This window comes from Astyanax mexicanus, unplaced genomic scaffold (genome assembly GCF_023375975.1).
Source record: "Astyanax mexicanus isolate ESR-SI-001 unplaced genomic scaffold, AstMex3_surface scaffold_34, whole genome shotgun sequence".
NCBI lineage: Eukaryota > Metazoa > Chordata > Actinopteri > Characiformes > Acestrorhamphidae > Astyanax > Astyanax mexicanus.
Window position 1 is genome coordinate 2,760,351 of NW_026040044.1, and position 15,663 is coordinate 2,776,013.

The window sequence follows — 15,663 nt, forward strand, 5'->3', positions numbered from 1 at the left end:
CCGGATCCGTACCCGTCCACATCCTGCACCCCATCCTCCTCGTGCAACACATACTGCCTACATACAGTAAAATAAATAAATAAATAAGTATGAAGTGGCTGTTAGTTTATGAGTGTGTTGAGATATACATTTAAACTAATGTATATAATTTTTATATTGCACCTTTCATACACAGTGGAAATTCAACCAACTTTACATTATAAAAAATAAAAGCATTAAAACACTCCTGAGCTCCAGCACCTCTAAATAAATATATGCTCTTGGAATTGTAACTATATTTGCAAAAAAACAAACAAATAAATAAAACGAAATAAAACGATTTTGTAATAATTAAAAGTAATTACTAAAAGAAAATATGTAGTAATACAAAATCAAATCATTAAAATATGGATAAATTGGCTTATTACGATTAAAATGTAAAGAAATAAAAGTCAAGGCTTTTTGTAATAAAGTTGCAATTAAAAACACACACAATTAAAACCAAAGGAACATTTAAAAAGGTAATAACCAACATATAATACTTTAAAAATAATTAAAATGAGGTAAAATTAGCTAATTAAAAATAAAGATGATGAAAAAAAATGATTTGGATTGGTGACATTTTGTTTCTTATAGCTTGAACTGTGTTCTTGCAATGCATTTTTAATTTTTTTTTTTTTTTTGTATCATTGACATTAATTGCAACCATAATTTTAACCTTTTTAAAATAAATGTTCTTTTTTCAGTCTGAGTCTTGAACAACAACAGTTATTAGGTTGTTTTATTGTATTTCTTTTTTGTTTGTTTTTTATTGAAACAAGAGCGATTGATTTTTATATCAGGCGCTGATCTCTGACACCTATCCCGGGGTCCTTGGGGAGCAGGATTTTCCGGGGGGGATGTTTTCGGCGCAGCACCGGAAGCGCCGCTGAGAGACGGTTGTTATGTAAAAGCTGCGGCGGATGATTCTAGAAACCCGTTCAGAAATCGCTTTTAGAACCAAATTTCCCTTTCACTCCGAATCCCTGTGTTCACAATTATCATAAATCTCAGTTTTAATCCGGTTTATATGGAAGCCCATTCCCGCCACCTAAAAAATAAAAATACTCCAGGAATTTTTTTTTATTATTATTAAGTAAATTGCTATCTCAATATTTTGAGATACTAAGTCAATATTTTGAGATACTATCTCAATATTTTGAGATACTAAGTCAATATTTTGAGATACTATCTCAATATTTTGAGATACTAAGTCAATATTTTGAGATACTAAGTCAATATTTTGAGATACTATCTCAATATTTTGAGATACTAAGTCAATATTTTGAGATACCTTAAATGCTGGCTGAATATACATGCGGCCACCTGTAGATAATGACCTGGGAATTAGGCCAAAAGTGAGAGCAATAACGTTTTAATTCATATTTAATTTTATTTACATTATATTTCACTCAGAGTTAAACTCTGTCCCTCGCATTGTGTTCTCCCCTTTATTCAGAGCGTTTTCACAGCACTTTGCTTACATGCTGTTTTTTACTGTTAAAATGCGACATCTACAGGCGGCCGCATGAATGTTCAGCCAGCATTTAAGGTGGAACGGAAATCTGAATAAGACACTGGCGAATAAGAAGCTAACTTCAGCCTCGTCCAAGATCCGGAGGCTTATTTTGATATTGTGTGATTCCTCTAAAAGTTCCAATATTTCATGATTTGTGAATCCACGTCTGAAGTAGTCCTCAATGATAGTATCCATTTTGCATCTTTGTCTCACCTGCTTCTGTCTCTGTACAGCCTACTAGTATCTCAAAATATTGAGATAGTATCTCAAAATATTGACTTAGTATCTCAAAATATTGAGATACTATCTCAAAATATTGAGATAGTATCTCAAAATATTGAGATAGTATCTCAAAATATTGACTTAGTATCTCAAAATATTGACTTAGTATCTCAAAATATTGAGATACTATCTCAAAATATTGAGATAGTATCTCAAAATATTGACTTAGTATCTCAAAATATTGACTTAGTATCTCAAAATATTGACTTAGTATCTCAAAATATTGAGATAGTATCTCAAAATATTGACTTAGTATCTCAAAATATTGACTTAGTATCTCAAAATATTGACTTAGTATCTCAAAATATTGAGATAGCAGTTTACTTAATAATAATAAAAAAACATTTTGCTGGATTATTTATTTTTTTTAGGTGGCGGGAATGGGCTTCCATAGGTTTAAAACACAAGCTATGCATAATAAAACGCACTAACGCCGTTCTGGCAGTGTTTTTGCTTGACTAGCATTAACGTGACTAGCCTCAGCTCCTGATTGGCTCGCGTTCGTGTCAATCAGAGGAGAGTGGGGGATGCTGGAACGCTATTGGCTGAAATTGCGGCGTAAAGAAAATGCTGATGCTTGATTGGAAGACAGAATCGGATGGGACCGCCCTCTGGGCGTTGTTTGCACTCATTTGCTGGTGATTCGTCAAATTATGCTCCGCCTCATGATTTGATTGGTCTACCGTGTTGTCGGTCAGCTTTTCTTACGCGGTGATTGGACGCTGCATGCTGGAGTGGGCGGGGCGTCATTTTTCTTTCTGTTTTTTTTTTTGTGTTTTAGGGAAATCGATTTCCTTGTGTGAAAGAGTGAGCTGCGGTGTGAACGTTACGGACATTATGGAGCATTATAAATAGCGGATTATTCGAATAATCATAATAATTCGGATTCATTCTGGACCCTATATGGATTAATCTGATGTTTAGAGGTCGGACCGCGACTCTCAGGGCTGTAGATAGATAGTAGCTTGTGTGTGTGTGTGTGTGTGTGTGTATGAGTGTGTGTTGTGTCTGATGTGTGTGTATTAGAGCAGATAGCAGCTCATCACCTGGATATTAATCACCTGAAACACCTGGTCTCATCAGTGGACATGACCGCCGACCTGCTGTCTGATCTGGACAGTCGATTCTTCGCCGATAATCTGCTCACGAGCGAAGACTGGGGTGAGTCCGAGTCCTGGAGTCTCTATACTGCATCCTGCACCCCCACTGCAGGCCTGGTCCTGATATATACTGTGGGAACATGATGATAATTTCGGTGCTTTGAATTATTTAGGTCGATTATAATAGATAAACTACAAGACAGGCGATTAATCGCAGAATTAAAACCAACCGCACGGTCATACACTGTAGGGCAGGTAGCTAATTACGAACAATTGTCAAAGAAATCACCATAGGGTGGATACACTGCAGGATGAATGAACTTCAGAGCGATAAATTAACATTAATTGTACGATTAATTGTAGAATAATAATGCAAAAGATGGGTAAACTACTTATGTATTTATGATTAGTTGTATTACAGTCCACCTTAATCATAAACTGGTAACAGTTATGGATAAATAACTTAATAAGAAGTATTACCCATAGGACGGATGATGGCAAATAATGGATGAAGGACAAATAAACTGCAGAGCGATAAATATCGAATAATTGTACGATTGTAGACTAATAAACAAACGCACAATCCTGCACTGTTCGGCAGTTAGCTAATTACAGAAAATTGCAAATGAACAATTGACCATAGGATGGACACACTGCAGGATAAATAAACTGGATTGCTAAAAATGACTATTAATTGAACAATAAATCGTAGAATAATCAAGCAAAAGATGGGTAAACTATATGACAATTACTGATGATTAGTTGTATTACAGTCCACCTTAATCATAAACTAGTATTAGTTATAGATAAATAACTGAATGAGAGGAATCAAGCATAGTGATATGACCAATAATTGTGTGATTAATTGTAGAATAATAAAGCAAAAGATGAAGATGAAAAAAGATAAACTACATGGCATTTACTACAAATGATTAGTTGAATAATAATAATAACACAACACGTTATTTACCATAGAATGCTTGTTAATCAATTAATTGCAGAATCATACTCCACAAAATGATTAATCAAAGAATTTTAAACAACCACACAATCCTACACTGTAGGGCATTTACACTGCAGGGTGAATAATCATGATTAATCGTATCACAACAAACACACAGCACAAATATGGAGGTTGCACTAATAAAGTAAAAGTGATGTTGGACGAATAAACTGCATAGCAAATAAACTATAATTGTAAAATGGTAAACAATTGAAAGACAATCCATAGGTTGGACAAACTGCAGGACATCAAAGTTAATCACGATTAATTGCATAATCATATAACACACTGAATGAATAAACTACATTATGTTTACTGATGATTAATTGTATAACCATAAACTCATATGGGCAAAAATTGGTACGATTAATTGGAATTAATCATAGGATGACAAAATGATGGGTATCTTAGCTAAACGTCAGATTAAAAGCAGAACAATGTACCGGAGGATGGATAAATTGTAGGGCTGCAAGTATTGATTATTTTGGTAATCAACTAATCTGCAAATTCTGATTAATCAATTAGTCAGCAATTATTTTCACTATTATGTTTTTACTATTAGTTTAAAACGAGAGAAACAGCTAAACGTGGGATTTAAATGCCCTTCAGATATATAGAAAGTTGTCCTTTAAATGCGGTGCTGATCTTTAGTGAATAAATGTGAAATCTGTTGTGATTTGGTGCTTTTGGAGACACTTATAGTCGACAATTTTTTATAATCGACATTGAATACATCGACTAATCGTCACAGCACTAATAAACTGTAAAACAATTAATCACGATTAATTGTAGGATAACAAACCACAAGACAGTTACAAGATGAACATTAGTAAAAAAACTAATTATTGAAAAACTGCAGAATGATTAGTTAACACACATTAATCGTTAGATTGGTAATCTGTAAAATCGACAAACAAAACTGGATGATTGTTCGCAATTAATCGTCAAACTATAAAGCGTACTGTACATTAACTGTAGAATGATTGATTACGAGTTAAACAGATTTGTATTTATAATGATTTAAATGGAAATTTCTGCTCTGTTTTATTTGCTGATCTTAAGCGTTTAAAGCTGTATAGATGGTAACAGATTGTGTTCCTTTTGACCCGGTTTCCACCCATCTGCCCCCAAAACACACTCAGACTGGCCTGGGGGTGAATGGTGGGGTCTGGGTGGGGGTGAATGGTGGGGTCTGGGTGGGGTTGGGTGGGGTTGGGGGTTAAATGCTGTCCTACATCCTTGAACAGTCAGGGTTACATTAACTCTTCACATGTTAATGCAGGTTAAACACTATTGGTCCAGGCTTCTTTTCTTTTTAGCTACTGTGGGGATCATTCTTGTTTGGACATCTGTCTCTGGTGTAGGGCTGCAACGATTAATCGATAAAATCGATTCCAAATATTAATCGTCGACTAATCGTTAATTAGTAGCACTACTTAAAATACTGAAATTCAATTTCGATACAGTTCTTTAAATTTGATACGATACACAAATGCTACTTTTTTAATATATTTTTCTCTTGGAGTACTATTCTACTTCTATACTACTTCTAATAGGTTACTAATTGGTTGCTTAATATGTTGATTAAAACTACATATTTAAGGCATTTTTAATTTACTTGAGTGCAAATATAAAACAGTGCACATATTAGTTAAACGTGTATTAATGTGTATTTAAATGTAAATTAAATAATCAGCATTAGATTGACCATTTTAAATGATATTATATATATTTATATTAGTGGTGCCAATTACTTAAATATTTGTTAAAATCATGATTATTTTTTTATGCTGGTATTTCCCAGTATTTGAGATCATGAATTTAGTTGATGAATGAACTTTACGTTTGGTTCTTTTTTGTGTCTGTATCTGCAAAGGAACAGTTAACAAAAGTTTCCTAGGATCTGTATCTCATGAGTGTCTTAATCACAGTAAAGGTACTTAGAATAAGTTAAAGGAGGTACCCAGCATCAGTACTAAATACTGGTAGATGGAGGTGAAGACCTCTGCTTGGTAGCATCATTCTCAGAAAAAACTGGTGCCCAGTGCCCACAGGAAAAGGTACCTAGATCCTGGTAATTGATCTGAGATGTCCATAGAAAAAGGTACTCAGATCCTGGTAGACAGCGATATCTGGTTTTCTAAGAAAGATACTCAGAGACTGTAGATTATGGCATCTGTAGACGAGGATACCCAGTGTCTGTAGATGAAGGTACTCTGCGTCCATAAAATAAACATATTCATCTGTCTGTAGATGAAGGCACTTGACTGTCTGTAGATGGAGATACCTGTCCATCTGTCTGTAGATGAGGGTACTTGTCTATCTGTAGATGAAGGTACTTGTCTGTCTGTAAATTAAGGTACCTATCCACCTGTCTGTAGATGAAGGTACTTGTCTGTCTGTAAATGAAGGTACCTGTCCACCTGTATGTAGATGAAGGTACTTGTCTGTCTGTAGATGAAGGTACTTGTCTGTCTGTAAATGAAGGTACCTGTCCACCTGTCTGTAGATGAAGGTACTTGTCTGTCTGTAAATAAAGGTACCTGTCCACCTGTCTGTAGATGAAGGTACTTGTCTATCTGTAAATTAAGGTTCCCTTCCGTCTGTAGATGAAGGTACTTGTCTGTTCATAGATGAAGGTTTCCTTCCGTCTGTAGATGAAAGTAACTGTCTGTTTGTAGATGAAGGTATCTGTATTTCTGTAAATAAAGGTTCCTGTCTGTTGATATACTAAGGTTCCTCGCCATCTGTAGATAAAGGTACATGTCTGTCTGTAGAGAAAGGAACCTGTCTGTCTGTAGAGAAAGGTACCTGTCTGTCTGTAGAGAAAGGTACCTGTCTGTCTGTAGAGAAAGGTACCTGTCTGTCTGTAGAGAAAGGTACCTGTCTGTCTGTAGAGAAAGGTACCTGTCTCTCTGTAGAGAAAGGTACCTGTCTCTCTGTAGAGAAAGGTACCTGTCTCTCTGTAGAGAAAGGTACCTGTCTCTCTGTAGAGAAAGGTACCTGTCTCTCTGTAGAGAAAGGTACCTGTCTCTCTGTAGAGAAAGGTACCTGTCTCTCTGTAGAGAAAGGTACCTGTCCGTCTGTAGATAAGGGTACCCATCCGTCTTTAGACAAAGGTACTTTTCTGTCTGTAGATAAAGGTACCTGTCCGTCTGTAGATAAAGGTACTTGTCTGTCTGTTGATGAAGGTACCCATCCGTCTGTAAATAAAAGTACCTGCCCGTCTGTAGATTAAGGTATCTATCCATGCATCTGTAGATAAAGATACCTGTCCTTCTGTTGATAAAGGTACCTCTCTGTCTGTAGATGAAGGTACCCACACCTTATTTGAGCTAAACTGCTGACAAGGTACAGTTTAATCTGATCTTAGCCGGGAAAAATTAAGAAAAAATGCTGTCTGCTGCTCCATGCTGTTTACATACTGAGCACAGTATGTGCTGCGTTCACTGCTTGCAGCTGCTTAACTCCTTTTGCTACGTGTACATCTGTGATACATGCGCACTGGAAAACAGAATCTTCTTGACAACTCTGACCAATTAGAGTAGACGATGTGCTCACATAGTTTATTGATGCACATTTTATTGCGTTTAGGTTTTTATACCTGTGTGAAACTAAACCAAACAGAGGGAGAAACTGATCCGGATCATATAAACTTTCACAACTACAGATGTGAAAACGCCTTAAAAATCTGTAGCTTAATTTAGCTTAAAGATAATAGCGTGTATTATTATAATAGTGAGAGCATCACTGTTGTGAACAGTGAGCAGCAGGTGTTGAGGGTCTGATTCAGTGTTTGTGTTTCAGTAGATCTGCTGTTTTCTCAGGTTTCAGTGAAGAGAAGGTGGAGATCACGACCCTGAGCTGAGCTTTTATTCTCCACAGCAACCCGTCAAAATTAAAGCAGAGGGATTACACTGATCTTACAGATACCTGAGCTTTATTCTGATCATTTATTCTCATCTTTAATTCAGATTTTACTTACAAAAAAATACAAACTATTTCACAGGTTCTATCTATTAATTCTCCCTCAATTTATTTCAATTTTGTTTGTGTTATTCGATTATGTTTTATTTTTAAGCTCTAAAAGAAAGTTAAGTTGTACTGTGTAGGACTGTGTTCTGTGTTTGTTTTTTGTCATTGATGGGAAATAGTCGCCAGTCGCAGCTCAAAGTCCGTGTCCACACTACCCATAACCCCCTAACCCTGTCTGTGTGTGGAACAGTTCACTTTTTAATGTATAAAACATAACAATTAAGGTTTGTTTATAATTTATTGATTTTTAAAATAAGAAAATTACATTAAAATGTAAATTTCAACACAATATCCAAACTCATATAAAAAACGCATAATAAACTTTACAATATTATTACATACAAACCATATAATTTATTTTTTTAAAAGGTCAGTTTGTCTGAATATTTGTCTTTAAAGTTCTTTTCCTTTTAAGTTTAACCATGATCAGTTTAAAACACTTCCACTTGTAATATTTTGTAATATTTTCTATTAACATTTTCTATTAGTATGTATCTATGCAACTCGTTTTGATACTCAGTGAGGCTTTCTTTACAAATTCCATATTTTATCGCTTTTAGATCATAGGTGATTTATTTTATCATTAATTTGTTTTAATTTATCCCATACTTACTTTGATATATAATACTGAAACAAAAAAAAAAATAAATGTTTCTAATTGGGCACAGTTTGGTATAGGACATACAGAACTATTTATTTCATAGTTCAATTTTATAAGTTTTTGTACTTTGTATTTGCTGTTAGCCATGTTATAGCTCTCATTTTTTCGGATATTATTTTATTAGAGATATGTATAATTGTCTGCCTTTATATGTTTAACTGTTAAACCATTATATGAAGCCAAAATATCTTTCTTAAATATATGTTTTTCAAATTGTATCTGATAATTAGGGGGTTGCAATATCGTATCATAATTAATTTTGGTCTTATAAATGGGCATATGATAAAAATACCAGTATCATATATTGAGTGTTTTGTTATTTATTGTGAAACTTTAATAGTATAATTGTTTGTTTGGAGTTTTTATGCATGCATTAAATATTCTGCACCCTAGTGTTTTTTTTTTCTTCAAACAAAATCTGAGTCTACAAAAATTTACAAAATAGATTTTTTTTCCCTACATAGTAAATGAATAGTAAAGTGATCTATCAGATTATGAAGGAACACATAATGAATCTTGTAGTAACTTAAAACAGTGTTAAACAAACCAAAATACTCTGTAAAAAGGCTTTTATCTGCTCTTATCTGGGGAGCTGTTAACCTGCAGTTTCTTGTCCTGAATGTCCTTTACTGGTGCGGTCCAGATGAGTGCCAGTTCTATCATTATAATTATTTTGATGGTCTTTGTGGTGGCTGCAATTGAGGATACTTTTAAAGTTCTTGAAATTCTTCGTTTTTTGGAGTCATATTTTTCTTTACCTAGTTGAGTAGTTGTTGCTTCTCATAATCTGGATTAGAACATTACTCAAATATTCACTATTCACTGTATTCACTTAGGACTGTGTATTGGCAAAAACTTAGAGATACGATCTGTATCACAATGCATGGGCTTCGATTAAATATATCACAATATATTGCAATACTGTTAACAATGCAATATATTGCAATTTTCAAATAGTTATAAAAAAGCACAATTATTTAATCTGAATAAAAGAACAGGTGGTTGGTGTGGCACAGTGGATAACACCACTACCTGCCAGTCTGCTAACTACCACATCATGTGGGAGACTGGGTTGCAATTCCTGTTCTGGGTCAATGAATGCTGCTCTACACCAATAAGAGTCCAAGACATTTAACACTACATTGACCAAACTCTGTAATAAGAATAACTCCGTTAGTCACTCTGGATAAAAGCGTCAGCTAAATGCCGCAAAAAATAAAGTAAAATGTACTTTTTTCATCCCATCAGAACAGTGGATGGAGCTAAAGACAGGAGCCACAACGCTGCTATGAACCACTTCTGACACCAATCTTTACATCTAAGCTAATATTTGATAAGTATCTTACTGTATTTTTGAGAATCGACACAGTTTTGGGAAACAAAATATCACAAAACTTCGATATATCGATATTTTTTACAACCCTACCAACTCTACCTCTTCACTACTTTACTTTAACTGATGCTCTCAAACACTTTATTAAGAGACAAGAAATTCAAGTAATTAACTCTTGATAAGTTCAGCACAGCTGTTAACTGAAAGCCTGAATTCCAGATTCCCGATTCTACCTCATAAAGCTGACTGAGAAAATCAAATCCAGCAGAGATGTGCAAAACTGATCATCTAAACAATCTTAATTTGATAAAATAAGATAAACTGATTCTTTCTCTCTCTCTGTCTGTCTGTCTGTCTGTCTCTCAGATGCCTGTCTGTATCAGTGTGAGAGTATGGAGGAGGGTGAGGAGGGGGACTTCAGCAGGGGGCTGAAATACGACACATCGGTAGGTATACACACTCATACACACACACACTCACAGCTCCGCTCGAGTTACGAGGTTTTGTTATTTACTCAGAGCTGAATTGGATCTGGGTGGGGAAATATTACATAATACTGTGAAGACTGAGCACGACACGATCACTACCAGATCACTACCAGATCACTACTGTTACAAACACACTTACTAATATACAGCACCAGTCAAAAGTTTAGATACACCTTCTCATTCTGTGTTTTTCTCTGTTTCTTTATTTAATGTATTTTCTACAGTGTAGATTAATATTAAAGAGATGAAAATGATTAAAGGACACCTACTGAATTCTGTAGTAAAGAGTAAAAAATTTAGTTATTCCTCCACATTAATCTCCTGATCTAAACCTGATGAACTGAGATTAAGGTGATTTGAGGCGATTTAATTGGGATGAGCTGGAGCTTCAACTGCAGCAAGAAGGAGAAACATGCTAATTCCTTTCAGTCCTTCTTTAAGGAACATTAAATCATGTTATAAATAATTTAATACAAACTGGAGATACTCTGATTATCTTTACTCATATCACACCTTTACTATGTTACTAAAGCTTGTGTGTTTGTGTGTGTGTGTGTGTATAAGGTGAGGTTCAGTAATAATACCCTGTACAGTCTGATATGATGGGTAATAATGTTTTATTGAACTACTCTGACTGAATAATCCACACACTGACCTAATTCTCTCTCTCTCTCTCTCTTTCTCTCTCTCTATAGCTGGATACTGACCTGGTGTTGACCCTTGACCCTGACAACCCCACGTCACCATGGAAACACCTGGAAGACAACCTGCTCTCAGGTAAATCAGAGTTTCAGAGAAGAGCTTATGTTAATGTTAAACCGGTTTAACTCCACAGTAAAACTGTTCTTTATTAATAATTTATTTATTTTAAACACATCCCTATTGTATCGTTATGATGCAATGTTTTATTTGGTTGTTTGGTAGTTTTAGTTACACAGAATTGAATTTTACGAGTGTTAGTTCTCAGTATATCAGAAAGCTAACAAGAGTGTTACCAATACATTTACCAATTTTACCAGTTTATTTTCAGGATGTATTGAGTACATTTGCTCTTCAGTTGTTCTGATCTGGTAAAAAGATAGAGAGAGATAGAGAGATAGAGAGAGAGAGACAGAGAGACAGAGAGACAGAGAGAGAGAGATAGAGAGAGAGAGAGAGAGAGAGAGAGAGAGAGAGAGAGAGAGAGAGAGAGAGAGAGAGAGAGAGAGAGAGAGAGAGAGAGAGAGAGAGAGAGAGAGAGAGAGAGAGAGAGAGAGAGAGAGAGAGAGAGAGAGAGAGAGAGAGAGAGAGAGAGAGAGAGTGTGTGTTTAAGGTGATGCTCGCTCGACCGTTTTAGAGTTATCTCCGTTATCTAAGAGCTTCAGTTACCCAGTTCTGATCAGGTGTGTGTTTTATGTGTTTATGATGTTGACCCACTCGTAGACTCAGTGGAGCTCAGTGAAGTTTATGATTTGCATATATATGTGTGTGTGTGTGTGTTTTAGTCTCTGAGCTAATAATAAACCAACACACACACTTCCTGTTAGTGGGTGTCACGGTCTAATACTCCCAGCATTACCTCCTGAACCCGTTTATACCCAGCCTGTGTGGAGGAGGAGGAGCTTCTTCAGTTTATACTGGAGATAAGAGGCCGGTTACTTATTAAAACTCTAAGAAGTTGTATTATTACAGTATAATATTTGGGAAAAAAAGGATGTGCTTTGAAAGTGTGCTCACCAACACAGTATATACTAGAGCATCTCAAAAAATAAATGAGAATATCATTGAATCAGTTTAAAATGTGAAACTATATATATATATTATATAGATGTATTAAACACAGAGTGATCTATTTTAAGCTTTATTTATTTTATTGTTAACAATTATGAAGCTTACAGCCAATGAAAACCAAAAATCAGTGTCTCAGAAAATTAGAATATTATATAAGACCAGTTGGTACTTTTGGCAGCGTGGGCAGTGTGCCAAATCCTGCTGGAAAATGAAATCCGCATCTCCAAACCATCACTGATTGGTGGAAACTTCACACTAGACCTCGAGCAGTTTGGACTGTGTGTCTCTCCACTCTTCCTCCAGACTCTGCTCCCTTGATTTACTTTAAATGAAATGTAAAATTTACTGATGATCAGTGATGGTTTAATGGAGAGACATGTCTGTCATCTGCTGGTGTTGATCCACTGTGTTTTATTATCAAGTCTAAACTCAGTGCAGTTTTGTTTTCCCACAAAATCTTACAGCACTTCATATCTTACAGCTTCCCTCTGCTGCTGACAACTTTTATAGAGATGAGGATTTCATTTTCCAGCAGGATTTGGCACACTGCCCACACTGCCAAAAGTACTAGTTGGTCTTATATAATATTCTAATTTTCTGATACACTGATTTTTTGGGTTGTCATTGGCTATAAAACATCACTCTGTGTTTAATACATCTATATAATATATGATTTTTACATTACTGCTTTATAATGTTATAAACTAACTGTGTGTGTGTGTGTGTGTGTGTGTGTGTGTGTGTGTGTGTGTGTGTGTGTGTGTGTGTGCGTGTGTGTGTACAGGAAACATGCCCATGATAAAAGATGAAATGACGATAACACAGCCGCTCCCAGTGGACATGTGTGAGTGTACTTTTCCCATGTGTATGCGTGTATAGTGTGTGTGTGTGTGTGTATATATTGTGTGTGTGTGTATATATTGTGTGTGTGTGTGTGTGTGTGTGTGTGTGTGTATGTATAGTGTGTGATTTAAAGTATGTTATTGTGTTAGATGCTAACAGTGTGTGTATTTCAGTGTTTCAGGTGAAGGCGGAGCCTCCATCACCGTCCTCCTCTCCATCCTCAGAGAGCTCCATGTCCTCCTTACCTGAACCCCAGGTACCTACATTTATATATTTGAGTTTTTATTATAATATTATATAGATTTAATTACAGGTAGACATTCTCACTGATCACTGACTTTATTACAGTATTTTTCGCACTATAAGGCGCACCGTATTATAAGGTGCATTAAGCGACACTAGTAAGGAACAGGGGTGTCACCATGTTTCCGTTCAAATTCAGCAGGTCTCCCCGCTATCTAAACAAAACTGTAATTCTTTAAAAAAAAAAAAGTATTTTTACTTTACTTTTAAAGTTAAACGAGCGCTGGATGTTAATCTACACAGATTTCTCTCCTGAAAACTGTTTATTTGGGTGAGTAAATCGCTTCGTTTATTTACAGTAAGCTTAGATTTCCAGGTTTACACTAAGGCTGGGTGCAGCAGCATTAGCAGTAGCGGCTACACTACACAGCACTACACTGAGTGTTCTGGTAAGCCAGGGTGATATTAGCTAGTGGGTCGTCTGACGTAGCATGTTTTAACACAGTAAACATGCAGACTACAGTCTGATATACTCACCTCTGAACAGCAGTGAAAGAGCTAGCACTTAGCACAGTTAGCGGCTAATGCTAATACTGCTCCAGTCTCGGTGCTGGAGAACTTTACTGAAACTCCTATATAACTCTGTACTTCAGTGGAGTATCTTTACTGCTCCTTAATACCTGACTGGTAGAATTCATACAAAAGGAGCACCGGATTATAAGGAGCTCTGATGATTTTGGGGGAAATTAAATGATTTTAAGGATAATGTTTATTTGTGTTTCAGGTTCTGGTGAAAGGTGAGAATCCCCCCACACCTCCATATATGTATGGAGACGTTCTGTCGCCCCCTCTGGCTACTATGGAGGTTACAGTGGCCACTACAGTCCCTCCTCAGCCTCAGACAGCGGTGCTACCTGCACCTACAGGTATATATATGTGTATATATAATAGTTATATAGATTTTAATAGTAAGGAATATTGTGATTAGTACATTAGTATATATAACCCCCCTCTCTCTCTCTATCTCTAACACAGTGATCTCGTCGGCGGCTACGCTAAAGGCTAGCTCTATCCTCAGCACTAAGCCGTTGCTGCAGCCGCGGCCGGTGTGTGTAGCCACCGTTCCTCAGTCCTCCAGTCCGGCTAAAGCTCTGATCCTGCAGAGCCTCCCAGTATCCGTCCCCAGTATCGACCAGAGCCGCGCCCCCGGTAAACAGTTTAGCCCCGCCCATTCTAATTTAATGTTTAATGATTATTGGTTGATTGGTTGATTGGTTGATCTAATCATGGCTGTGTTCCTGCAGTGGTTCTGTCTCAGTCGGTGTGTTTGGGTTCTGCTCCTGCTATCGTTAAAATGGAACCAGTATCTCCCAGCATCAGCCACTGCAGCAGCCCCACGGCCCCGCCCACCACCGCCAACACCAAGCCCATCATCCCAGCATCCTCTCTGCCCGGCAGCAACTGCAACGACATCGACGTGAGTAACAGCGTTCATCACTTATACATCTGTTATCTAACTGTATCAAGGTTATAAATGTAGATAACTGATTATAATCACAGCAGCCCTGTAACAGATCCTGAGCGGAAAATGCTCCTTTCCTTTCAAACTTCTTAAACTACAGCCCAATTTCCTTTTATTTTTTCGTAATATTGCATCTTTAATCTTTTAATATTACGACTTACGACTAAATTGTTTTTATTTGAGCCACTCTTCAAAAAATAAAAACAGCTCACTTCGAGAATAAAAGGAAATTAGAAGTAATTGAAGGACATTTATAAAAGTAATTTCTTCAGTTAAACTACCTCCATCTCCCAACATTGATCACACAAACATCAAAAACCCAGATGTTTAACAGGGTTCGTACGGTCATGAAAAACCATGACCAAAAGTCATTGAATATGAAAACAGCAATTTCCAGGCCTGGATAAGTTTTGGAAAAATAGAAACACCCATGAGTTTTGGAAAAGTCATGGAAATGTATTAGTTAAAAAGTGTATGAACCCTGTTTAAGTATGTAGCTGGTTTGGGTGGAGTTTGGGCTGTAATAAAAGTAAAGAGTGAACATTCAGTATCATTACAGAATTATTTCTGTATTAATATGGTCTGCAGGCTGGTGTAAGATCTGTGGGGTGGTTTAGTGAAATGTCTGAATTGCAGAACTTCTGATAACTGCAGTTTTAGAGGAGTTACGCTGCTCTTCCTGTCCGTTAACCTCCTCCGTCTGACTCAGCATTACTGCAGATCACGCTGTCCTCCTGCTGATTTTTATACTCTATCTTCTCTGCTAATGTAAACCCGTGCAGCACAGTGAAAACCTGTGTAAAAGTAATATAAAAGTTTCATTTAGCATTTTTATTAGGAAAAGTA

The 15,663-nt window shown here is 36.3% G+C and overlaps 1 protein-coding gene across 3 annotated transcripts in view; it reads left to right on the top strand.

Moving 5' to 3' along the window:
• Positions 1–2,273: 2,273 nt before the first annotated feature.
• LOC125790046 (cyclic AMP-dependent transcription factor ATF-6 beta-like) overlaps positions 2,274–15,663 on the top strand; it is a 32,662-nt gene continuing 19,272 nt past the window's right edge. Inside the window, exons 1-8 of one of the 3 annotated variants that reach the window (XM_049473145.1) lie at positions 2,274–2,980; positions 10,318–10,397; positions 11,135–11,216; positions 12,994–13,053; positions 13,226–13,308; positions 14,080–14,221; positions 14,331–14,504; positions 14,600–14,772. In XM_049473145.1, the coding sequence (XP_049329102.1) occupies positions 2,908–2,980; positions 10,318–10,397; positions 11,135–11,216; positions 12,994–13,053; positions 13,226–13,308; positions 14,080–14,221; positions 14,331–14,504; positions 14,600–14,772 (867 nt within the window). In that variant the 5' untranslated portion in view covers positions 2,274–2,907. The remainder of the gene's footprint in view (positions 2,981–10,317; positions 10,398–11,134; positions 11,217–12,993; positions 13,054–13,225; positions 13,309–14,079; positions 14,222–14,330; positions 14,505–14,599; positions 14,773–15,663) is intronic. The other 2 variants (XM_049473146.1, XM_049473147.1) reach the window with 2 other exon arrangements.